General features: G+C 48.4%; 1 protein-coding gene across 1 annotated transcript; it reads right to left on the reverse strand.

The window, feature by feature from the left end:
* Positions 1-5168: 5168 nt before the first annotated feature.
* LOC134461603 (uncharacterized protein K02A2.6-like) lies at positions 5169-9927 on the reverse strand. The gene has a single exon (XM_063214495.1). It carries the CDS (start codon positions 9454-9456, stop codon positions 5503-5505), a length of 3954 nt encoding a protein of 1317 aa, XP_063070565.1. The 5' UTR covers positions 9457-9927; the 3' UTR covers positions 5169-5502.
* Positions 9928-12200: the final 2273 nt, after the last annotated feature.

Here is a 12200-nt window from a genome sequence, read left to right on the forward strand (position 1 = left end):
AGTATTGTCTCGTTTGCCCGTTTTTCTCCATTGGTTACGCATGCGCTGATTATGTGTCCAGCAAGCCACTGGTCTGGACTTTATCACCTTTCACAAAGTGGTAAATGGTTGTATGCTCTTGGAAGCATTCTTCTACCCACAGAGCAGATTGGCGGCCAGCATTAATTCAACTGTAGTTGGGGAGAGAGGGTGGGAAGGAATGGAGAGAGAGGAAGAAAAAGAGGATAGAGAGAATAAAAAGAGGAATGGGAGAAGGAGAAGGATAGAGAGAGAGAGAGGTGGAATGAGAAAAGGAGAGAGAGCAAGATACAGTGTGAGAGAGTGTGTGTGTGTGAGAGAGAGAGAGAGAGAGAGAGGGAGAGAAAGACAGAAAGAGAGAGAGAGAGAGAGAGCTGCTGCCTGCTGTACTCAGGAATCGGTGGCCACTGAGGCAGCATCTGCTGATGAAAATAAAGGCTCATTTCATCATGATGTTGGGAGGATAATTAGCATAATATCCCTTTCTGTAAGGTGAAAACAGAATAATAATTGGTTTGCCCTTTTCTCTCTGCGTGTTGTAAAACAGTTAGGCATTAATTTGGAAGATAACTGCACAATTATTTCTAAATGCTAAGAGTTGGCGAGGCGTCGCCGCGTGGCGGTGAGGAGCGGGCACTTCAGGTCATGGAGCGGAAGGCGGTTTTCAGCGAGAGGAGAGCGGGGCGCACTTGTCAGCGTGGCCAGGTCTCCAGCACTGCCAAGTGTCATTCCCTCTCTCTCTCTCCCTCCCTCCCTCTCTCTCTCTCTCTCTCTCTCTCTCTCTCTCTCTCTCTCTCTCTCTCTCTCTCTCTCTCTCTCTCTCTCTCTCTCTCTCTCTCCTCTCTCTGTATGTGTGTGCAATGTATCTCTCTCACTCTCTCTTACTCTCTCTCTCTCTTTCTTACTCTCTCTCTCTCTCTCTCTCTCTCTCTCTCTCTCTCTCTCTCTCTCTCTCTCTCTCTCTCTCTCTCTCTCAGTCTCCTCTCTCTGTAAGTGTGTGCATCTCTCTCTCCCCCTCTCTCTCTCTCTCTCTCTCTCTCTCTCTGTTCTCTGTCCCTGCCCCTCTCTCTGCCCCCTCTCCCTCCCTCTCTCTGGCTGGGTGATGCCCGGGGCTAACAGGCAGCCAGCAGCACCATTAGGGAGAGCCCTCTCACCAGAGCGCCCACACCTCACCTCACTAAGCCCTGCTGGGAACTCAGCCGCTCATATAACAGCCGCACATCATGCCGCTTTTCTCGCCCCGGCTGTGCTTACTGTCTCTCTCTCTGTCCCACGTCTTGCTGAAGGATATGTCCCTGTCGCCTCTTTCTCACTCACTTTCTCACTCTCAGCCCCATCTCTCCTCAGACGCTCTTTCTCTCTCTCTCCCTGTCTGGCCCTGAAGGACTGTATTTACCCCAGGCCATGGGTAGGTGGAGGCGAGGCTATAGGCTGCTCTCTCAGAAGTAAATACTACTGCGTATCCAGTCAACAGGGTTGCCAGATGAGGCTGATAATTTCCTGCCCAAAAAATGCTCAAAACCCGCGTGGAAGCACTAAATCCCGCCCAATTCTATTGATTTCTATGGCGAAAAATTCTTTTTTTTTGTTAAGTGTCATTTTTACCCGCAGATGGTCATCCTAAGCAGCCCCAATTGGGTGGGAAACCACCCAATCTGGCAAAACTGCTGGTCAAGAGACACCACCACCAGTTGAGGTGTTGTTTTGCTTCTACGTGGTGTTGTTTTGAGGCTCAACATTCTTTTCCTGTTTTGGGGGGTTATACTTAGCTTTTGCAAACATGTGTTAACCTCCTTCCGCCGGCGTGTTAATTACACCGTGGCTGTGGCAGTGTCCTGTCGTCTCTTATGTGTGCGACGCGGACTGGACTGGAGGATGTCGTCACGGCTCAGTTTGTCTCATTAGCCGAGGCGGCAAATTGTATGGGCACCACCCATTATTACTAATGAATGGCAGGGCTAACGTGAAGCCCCCACAAAGCAGGGGCCGGTGCGTAGTTGTGTCTGCTTGTGAATCTTTAAGTGTTGAGTCTGTGTGCAGTTATGAGGCATAGTCCACATTCCACAGACAGATGTCAACAGCAACTCCCCGCCGTTGCTGACAAACACCTGAACCTCACACTAACTGTATGGAAAGGGGGGAGGGTGGGGGGGGGGTCTGTGGACTGTGCATTTTTTCAAAAAGATGTTTATACTCTGAGGTAACATAACCCAGTTTTGTAGTTTTGCGGAACAACAATAGCTGCGAGTGCCTTTGTGACGCGCTTAATGGTGTTGCGTGGTGTCTCCTGCGTGCGGTGCGTGCGTGTGTGTGTGTGTGGTCTCGAGACTAGCGTGCTGCTTCTCCGTATAGATACAGTACAGTAGTACAGCTTGTCTTAATGGCAGCCCCAGCGCCCTGGCTGGCTCCCCCCTGTACGCGGCGGGCATGTGTTTTAATGGGAGCAGGCTGTCGCAGCCTTGCCGCTAACCACAGTCAGCGCCGAGACACTGGCGACGCCACGGGTCCCAATTACACCTAATGATGGAGGCAGGAAGAAGAAGAGCATGCAGATATAACCGCATTCCTCCCTCCCCCGAACCCAACCCCCATCCTCTCCTCCTCCTTCTCTCTCCTTCTCTCTCCTCCTCTCTCTCTCTCTCCCTCTCTCTCTCTCATTCTCTCTCCCTCTCTCTCTCTCTCTCTCTCTCTCTCTTCCGCTCTCTCTCTCTCTCTTTATTTTTTGTCACGCAAGCCAGTGGGTATCATCATTTATCACCTCAGTCACATCCTGAGCCCCTCCCCTGCACAGCCAGAAACAATGCGTCCCGCGCACATCACTCAGGCAGTTATTTGTGTTTAACTGACAGGAAAAGGAAAATAAAAAAACGCCTCAGATACGGGGCGGCCATTGTGGGAGCCTCAGCAGCCGCGTCGTAGCCGTTTCCTGGCCCGCGTCAGGGCCGCCAGGGACCTGCCACCGTCGTCAGCGGGGAGGAAGCCGTGCCTCCGGTATTCTGTAAGGTCTTAGGCACGCGGGGCTCCCCTCCTTAAGACGTCAAGCCTCCCCACCGCAAGACGCCAAGCTCTTCCCTCAAAGATATCCTCCTCTCTCTCTCTCCCACTCACTCACTCACGACACACACCTCTCCACATCCAACAACTCTCTGTCTTCCCACAGAGATATCCTCCTCTCTCTCTCTCCCACTCACCCCTCACGACACACACCTCTCCACATTCAACAACTCTCTGTCTCCCCACAGAGATATCCTCCTCTCTCTCTCTCCCACTCACTCCTCACGACACACACCTCTCCACATCCACTAACTCTCTGTCTCTCTCTCTCTCTCTCTCTCGCTTGCTCGCTCACTTGCTCACTTGCTCTAGCTCTAGCTCTCTCCCTCTCGCTCTCCCCTTGTCTGCAATCAATGGCGGCTTTGGAATCCAATGGAGATCTTTGAGCGGGGTCTTTGTAAGACATGCGCCAGGGCAGCGAGAGATTTGAGGCAGGGCGGGGCTGCGCGGTGGGCGGTGGGGGGTAGGTAGGCTGGTGGTGGTGTACGGTATTGAGGTAGGAGTGAGGGGGTGAGGTTGGGGGGGTGGGGGGGGGGGGGGGTTTGGCAGGACGGCTTCAGGTCGGAAGGCTGGAAGATGAGCAGGCCCTTGTCTATGGCTTTGCGCGTAATCCAGCTCTGATCTTGTGTGTTTGAACCCCAGCGTGTCCCTGAGATGGCCTGATCAGCAGCTAGCGCCCTAATTTGAAGTCAATAGCGTTATGATCCCCCCCCTCCCCGGGCTCGGGAAGCCCATTGGCTGTGGAGGGAGCTAGCAGGAGCGAGTCATATGTACCGCTTAGAGGGGGGGAATTGCAGGCTTGCTGGCAGGCCTGGCTGCTTGCTTGCAGGCAGGGCGGCAGACAGCTTTGGCCGGTCCCGGTACAATATCGTCAGAAAGGGCCCTACCGTCAATTCACACAATGTCATGAGGAACTAATTCCGGGCCCCACCTTTTGCCTGGGCCCAGGACAACAGACCTCTTTGCCCTCCCCCCTGTCGGCTTCCCTGCTTGCAGGGGCCTAGAGCCGGACATGGGAAAATGCTAGTGCCTCACTTTTGAGAGCTTTAGAGTCTCAGAGGAAGATGAAAGACCTGAGCGTGCCATGTTTTTTTGCGGGTTTGCCGTTGTTGTTGATGTTGTTATTGTGGTCCCCTGTCGTTTCCCAGAGGTAAGCGCCCTCTTTTGTGGTGGTTCCTGTTTGGTGCGCATTACCTTTTGGCTTGCTGATGGAAAATGGATGTCGGTTTTCCGAAGGATAAGGGAAGTCGAGATGGGGGGGTAAAGGGTGAGCGAAAAATGATCATTGTCCCTTTCTTTAGGATTTGATGTTTAAGGGCCCTTCTTTTGGATTCGATGTGATTTCCAAATGGCCTGCTGTAGGGTTTTTGTATGAAGCACATTATGAAGGTTAGTCTTACCCTCCCAGCATACATTACCACCATGCACAAGACTTTGGACATCAGAAATAGGACAATACTATGTATATGTGTGTTTATTTTTTGGTATATGATCATTTGCACAGTACCGTAAGGTGACTGAAGTTAATGAGTAATCCCTGTCAATGCACAGCATGAATATTCAAGAATTGCAAGGATTTTTGTTTGGCACATACATAGAAATTAAACTATAGCATCCAGAAAAATTAGCGTTGTCCACCTGTACAGTGCATAAGTGTGTGTTCGTGTGTGTGTGCGTGTGTGTGTGTGTGTGTGTGCGTGCGCTTGCGCCCGCATGTCTGTGTGTTTGTGCATGCATGTGTGCATGTAAGTGTGTGTGATGGAGGGGATGCGTTACATGAACAGTCGTTTTCTGACTTCCTGCTGTGTCGAGTAACAAGATCGAGACGCATAGTATCAAAAATCTATCACATAGGCCTACTATCAAGAAGAGTCACAAGACTGTACAGGTAGTGTGAATTGTCATTGTTATTGCTACAGTATATGTGAAATATATCAATGTGTGGTAGAAAGGATAGAAAGGAGACAGGGCATTTATCAAAGCAACATTAAAAGCTGTGATCAATAAATTCTAATACTCAAATTGTTATATCCAGGCTCCTTTACGGAGCCACACTTCATTTAAGGATAAATGACACGGGAGGCATGAAGTCGTGTTCACTCTTTGTATTGTAAACCCCGGAATGAGCATACACAATATACACAGGGTGAATGGAGCGGGGGGTGGACGGAACGAACAATGGGACAAACTTAACCTGTGTCAATACACAACATATTCCTCCCCCTTTACTTTGATACCAGATATAAGAAAACTAGCCACCCTTCAGTGTAATATTTAACATGTTTCCTTAAAATTCCTAACTGATAACAAACAACAGTTTTAACAAAATCTCTTCTTTTTTTTATACTAGGGAAAGAGGGTAGACTGCCTCAATTCCCAGACTGGACCCTGGGGATTATTGTGCCCCATCGTCGTGGGTCAGTCTCTAGGTTATAATGAGAGTTTGTCTGGGGGTCGCCTGTCTCTTTTGGGGTAAGTACGACCCGCAGGAATGCCACTGGTCTCGGCACTGGGTGGAGGTGGCATAACCTGCTCAGGTCCGACTGTAGGTGGGGAAGCCTCCCCATCTACTGGTGGAATCTGGGGTTCTTCCAGATGCTGATCTGGGTAGATTCCAAGGTCAGGGACTGAAGGGGCTGGAGCATTTGGGTCATCACTGGAACCAGAGGCGTGAAGGAGTTGATCGATGTGTCTCCTCCATACCAGGTGGTCACTGGTTTCAACCGTGTATGACACAGGACCTGTTTTTGCCAGAACAGTTGCTGGTTTCCACTTATCTCCCCTGGCATAGTTCCGGGCAAGGACATGGTCCCCGGCTGTGAGGGTTCGCAGCCGTGCTTTTGCTCTTCTGTCTACCTGAGCCCTCTGCTGGCTGTGGACAACCTCCCTTGTACTTAGAGGTCTCAGAAGATCTAGACGTGTGCGGAGCTGTCTTTTGAGTAAGGCAGAGGCTGGAGACACCTTTGTGGTAGCATGCGGAGTGTTTCGATATGACAGCAGAAAGGCACTGAGACGCTGGTTAAGGGACCGTGTGCTTTGTGAAGACTTGAGCGCTTGTTTCATGGTCTGGACAAATCGTTCTGCCAGCCCATTGGTGGCTGGGTGATATGGTGCAGACTTGATGTGATGGATGCCGTTCTCTTCCATGAATGCCTTAAACTCCTCAGACACTAGTTGTGGCCCGTTATCACTGACAAGTTGCTGTGGTAAGCCAAAACGACTGAAAATGCTTCGTAGTTCTTCAATTGTTTTCTCTGTGGAGGTGCTCTTCATTACAACAACCTCTGGCCACTTACTATGAGCATCAACCACTACTAAAAACATACTGCCCTCCAGTGGCCCTGCAAAATCTATGTGAATTCTTTGCCATGGCTCTTCAGGCCAGGCCCAGGGGTGTAAGGGGGCCAGTTGTGGGTGGTTTCTGACTTTCAGACAGTCATGACATGCTTTTGCCTTTTCCTCTATAGCTACATCCAGGCCTGGCCACCAGAAGTAGCTGCGTGCAATCTCTTTCATTCGTACCACTCCACAGTGTCCGGAGTGGAGCTCGTTAAGCACTTTCCCTCTTAAGGGTGGTGGAATAATGACGCGATAACCCCACAGTAGGCATCCTGCCTGGACCGATAGCTCATTTCTCCTCTCTAGATATGGCTTCAGACTCTGGGTCATGACACCCCTCTTCCCTCGGGTGATAATATCCACCACCTCGGACAGAACAGGATCTGCTCGTGTGTGTTTCTTCACATGAGCTGAGGTCACTGGTGTTGACGTCACATCCTTGAAGTAAAAAATCTCAGCCGGCTTCGGCTCTGTGTGTGTGACTGACAATGGCAGCCTAGACAGGCCATCTGCGTTCCCATGCAGGTCTGCCTTCCGGTATTTAATGTCATATTGATGCGCAGACAAAAGTAGGGCCCATCGCTGCATACGACTGGCAGCCAAGGAGGGGATGCCAGAGTGGGGGCCAAAAATAGAGGTCAGTGGTCGATGGTCAGTCAGTAAAGTGAACTTCCTGCCAAAGAGATATTGATGGAATCTCTTCACACCAAAAACTATGGCCAAAGCTTCCCGCTCAATTTGGGCGTATCCGCCTTCGGCTTGGCTCAAGGTTCGCGAAGCAAAAGCGATTGGCCTCTCTTCCCCTGATGGTAGTATGTGTGATACTACGGCGCCAACACCGTAGGGTGAAGCATCACATGCCAACTGGATGGGTAGTGCAGGATCAAAGTGAATGAGGGCCCCAGAGTCACACAGAGCCCTTTTTGCGTCTTTGAATGCTGTTTCACATGTCTTGGTCCACTCCCATTGCTTTGCTTTGTTTAGCAGCTCGTGTAATGGCTTCAGCTGATTTGCCAGGTTAGGCACAAATTTCCCATAGTATGTGAGAAGGCCTAAAAATGATCTCAGTTGGGTCACATTGACTGGAGAGGGCGCTTCCATTACGGCCTTTACTTTGGATGGCGCTTTGTGCAGTCCTGCACTGTCAATAACATGGCCTAGGTACTCAACTGAGGATCTGAAAAATTCACACTTGTCTTTCCGAACTCTCAGGCCATAGTCTTCCAGTCTCTGTAAAGTTGCTTCCAGGTTCCTTAAGTGTGTCTTTTCATCTGTCCCTGTGATCAAAAGATCATCCAAGTAGCATTGGACTCCGGGAAGGCCACTCAGGATTTGCTCCATGGCTCTTTGAAAAAGGGCTGGAGCCGATGTAATTCCAAAAGGGAGCCTCTTGTATCTGTAAAGGCCCTTGTGCGTGACTATCGTCAGCAGTTCCTGAGACTCGGGAACAACATGCATCTGAAGGTAAGCCTGGCATAAGTCTATCTTGCTAAACTTTTGGCCTCCAGCCAGACCTGCGAAGATGTCATCGATCAGGGGTAATGGATACTGCTCAGCAGCTAAAACTGGATTTACCGTGACTTTGAAATCACCACAGATTCTGAGCGACCCATCTTTTTTTACTACTGGGACAATTGGTGTGGCCCATTCACTCGTTCTGACTTGTTCTAGTACCCCGCTTTCAACCAGCCGGTCTAATTCAGCCTCTACCTTCGGTTTAATTGCATAGGGAACTGGCCTCGCCTTTAGACACTTTGGCGTACTTCCTGGTTTTATGGTCAGTTTGACTGTTATGTCTTTCATGCTGCCAAGTTCATCACCAAAAACATTGGTGTGTTTCTCCAAGACCTCCCGGAGGGAACCAGTCGTCCCATCATCCACCAGGAAAACTTCTTGCCAGTTTAATTTGAGCTCTTCCAGCCAACTGCGGCCAAACAGGGCTGGGCGGTTTCCTGCAATGACGTATAGAGGTAAGGCCCTTTTTTGCTCGTTGTATTCCACTGTTGCCTTCACAAATCCTAAAACTGGGACAGCCTCCCCAGTATAGGTTCGTAATCTCAATTTGGTTGGTTGGAGGGTAAGGTGTTTTAGCTTTTCTCTGTAAATGGCCTCAGACACCATGGAGAGTCGGGAACCCGTGTCTATCTGCATCCGTACACAGCTGTTCTCTAACAGTGGGGTGACCCAGTATCCATCATCATTGTCTCTCATTGATAGCACACATACTGTCTCATCGTCAGACTCATTGCCGCTTGATCCATGTTGGTTGTGTTCCAACTTATTGACATATTTCTTTTTATTTCTCCTGAAACCACTTTTCTTCACTTCAGTATGCTGTTTTTCAGCTCTGTTTTTATTTCTACAGACACGTTCAATGTGGCCTGTCTTTCCGCAATGTCTGCAGTCTAGTTCCCTGCACCAACATTCTTGTGCCTCATGTCCAGTTTTCCCACACCGATAACAAGGCCTGTCACTTGTTTTTGTGGTTGATTCAGAGGATAGTTTGTGGACTTGGGTGCCAGCACTTAATTGCTGTGCATCACGGGTGGCCATTTCCATAGAGGTGCTTAACTCTACTGCTTTTGCTAGTGTCAATTTTGCCTCTGTGAGTAGCCGTTTTTGAATAGACTCACTGCGCAGACCACACACCAGTCTGTCTCGTATGGTGTCATCGAGAGAGCCTCCAAATTCACAGTGTTCAGATAAACCTTTCAGGGCTGCTACAAATTGCGCTACAGATTCTCCCTCCTCCTGGTTCCTCTTATGGAATCTGAACCGTTCAGCAATAATGAGTGGTTTGGGGGAATAGTGATCTCCTAGGATCTTCACTATCTGAACATATGTTTTTGTTCCAGGCTTATGTGGATGTGATAAGCTGCGTAACAGATTAAATGCTTTCCCTCCCATGACACTCAAAAAGGTCGGCACTTTAACATCATCTGCGATCTTATTGGCAAGACAAAAGTACTCGAACCTCTCCGTGTACGCACTCCACTGTTCCGTGGCTTCATCAAATGCTCCAATATTTCCCAACAGTGTGGCCATTTTCGAAGTTATCTTTGTTTACCTGTGTCGCAGTTCGGGTCTTACTTTCACTTTTCGTCGGGGCCGTCGGTTTCTCCCTCTTTTGTTTACTGACGTGCCTCTGTCGTTAATGTTTCCTCACTTTTTTTTTCTTTATTATCTTCGTTTTTGTAGGATCATCAGTGCACCCTCGAAACACCAGCTAGCAGTCCAACTTCCCATCGCCGGCTAGCAGCCGCGTAGCCAACACATAAAACAATATCCTCGCAAGAGGGAAAAACTTCAAAGATATATCGTCGCACCTAACACAACGCAGGCACGAACCATTCTCGTCGCCAGTTGTTATATCCAGGCTCCTTTACGGAGCCACACTTCATTTAAGGATAAATGACACGGGAGGCATGAAGTCGTGTTCACTCTTTGTATTGTAAACCCCGGAATGAGCATACACAATATACACAGGGTGAATGGAGCGGGGGGTGGACGGAACGAACAATGGGACAAACTTAACCTGTGTCAATACTCTACTCTACTCTACTCTACTCTACTCTTCTCTACTCTACATGTTGGAGATTTAGTTTAGTTTAGTTTATTTAGTTTAGTTCAGCAGGGACCATGCACAAATAGACATTGTTTACAGAAGTAAAAAGATGGCTTGTGCCAGATTATAGCTATATAGCTCATTTCCATCTGCAGTCCCTGGACAAGTAAAACAAAAATGAAAATACACATCCATAGGCCATGGGTTTATAGCCCCAAACAACACATACACAGAGATGGCGTTGTAGTGTATTCACAATGGTCATGGTGTTGTAGTGTATTCACAATGGTCATGTATTCACAATGGTCATGGTGTTGTAGTGTATTCACAATGGTCATGGCGTTGTAGTGTATTCACAATGGTCATGGTGTTGTAGTGTATTCACAATGGTCATGTATTCACAATGGTCATTCTGTGTCTGGTTCTCTGGACAGCAGACCTCATATAAAAAAGGTAAAGAAGTCACCACAGGTCCTCTCCATCACACAGTTGGGGCTCAGCTGTATTTCACAGCAGAGGGGGCCATGTCAGATGGATAGAGGAAGCCAGTGCTGCTCAGGGCTCCAGTAAATCCAGCACACCGGCTCTTTGATATCCAGAATTCAAACGCTATATACGCTAGAACTTTACACGAGACACCCATTTGACAAAGACTATGACAACGCTGTAAATCTGATCACTAGGGTCAGTTAACCTCCCCTTGCTGGAGGTGAAATGTCAAAAATTGATTCCGGTTGGTGGCTGCAATTTGTATCGACACGCCGCACGGTGACCCTTTTTATAGCATTGCGCTGCAGATTCGTGCCCTTGTTTGTTGTCGTCGTATTTGGAGACAAACCATTATGTCTCTCGCCTTTGAATAGGTTAAGTAAGCTACCTTCCCTGCGGTTCGGCTGCGCAGCACAAGTCTTGGCAGTGTGACGCCTGCTGGGGATAAACGGTTTTACGCTGGTCAAGGTTACAGCTCATTAGATTGCATGACTAATTCTTTTAACCTTGCGTGTTAATAAGGAAATGGAGAGGCACATTTTGTGAATGAGTGTAGGACGGTGCACACACTCTCTCTCTCTCTCTCTCTCTCTCTCTCTCTCTCTCTCTCTCTCTCTCTCTCTCTCTCTCTCTCTGTTTCTCTCTGTCTCTCTCCCTTGCTCTCTCTCTGAGTGCAAGAAGATGGGGCTTCTGGGAATAGAGATTCATTTGTGCCTGTACTGTGTGTTGTACTGTAGTAGTAGTACTGTGAAATTTGTCTGGGAGAGAAAAAGATTCAGGAAAAGCAGGCAGTCCTCTTCTTTTAAAGTATGCCAGTGGCCCACTTATAACTTAAATGACTAGTTTAGTTAACCTTTCTGTTCAAGTCTAACATATCGTTATGGCTGCGAGAGTACACTGCATAATTTCCACGGCATTAGCATCCGTCATGTCCTTGCTCCCTGCTATAAATACACCTGACAGCGCAACTCTTGGCGGAGTGCGCCTCTGTCTGAGTTGCGTGCGAGGGCTTCATAGGTGAGGCACTTTGATAGTCCGGCTCATGAAATATTTGCTGACTTCTATCACCTCGGGGACTAACTGTTCTGATGGAGCCACTGATATGTGGCCCTATTAGTCTCCAAGGATTTTCCCTAGCCCACTTTTCAACCCGATCCGTGCCAATTAAGCAGCCGAATTATGTATAATAGTCAGAGTCACTCGCGTTTCCGAGCGCGGGAATACATAGGGAAGGATGACAGAGGGATACTGGTGAATAATTAGAGTGAATTTTCAGAGCCCCGGAAACTCAATCATATTCTGCCACATGCTAACTATTTTTAACCTAATCTCCCCTCCTCTCTGGCCTTTCTCTTCCTCTCTTTCTCTTTTTCTCTCTCTCTCTTTCTCTCTCTCACTCTGCATAAACTGGGCTCCTTTTTAAAAAGGATAACTGTAGCCTTCCTTTCCTTGTGCGCCAGGCAGAGTGCATTGGATGTGAAAGTTCTAGAAATGTTTTTGCTGCCGTATCATGGAATGAAAGTAGGCAAAGAGAGGTGACTTTAGAAGTTGCATTTCTCTAGTGCAACTTCCGTGTATGTCTACAGCATGTACACTCCAGTATTTTACTATGGCTTAAGGACACAGCCAGAGATTTGGGACGCTAAATTAATACAATTTCTTTTGCCCCCAATATTCTGAATAATTATATTATCTTAAATGATTTCTTCCAATAATTGTAAATGTTCTCCTCCAT

The sequence above is a fragment of the Engraulis encrasicolus genome, chromosome 13, assembly GCF_034702125.1.
Source record: "Engraulis encrasicolus isolate BLACKSEA-1 chromosome 13, IST_EnEncr_1.0, whole genome shotgun sequence".
NCBI classification, from domain to species: Eukaryota; Metazoa; Chordata; class Actinopteri; order Clupeiformes; family Engraulidae; genus Engraulis; species Engraulis encrasicolus.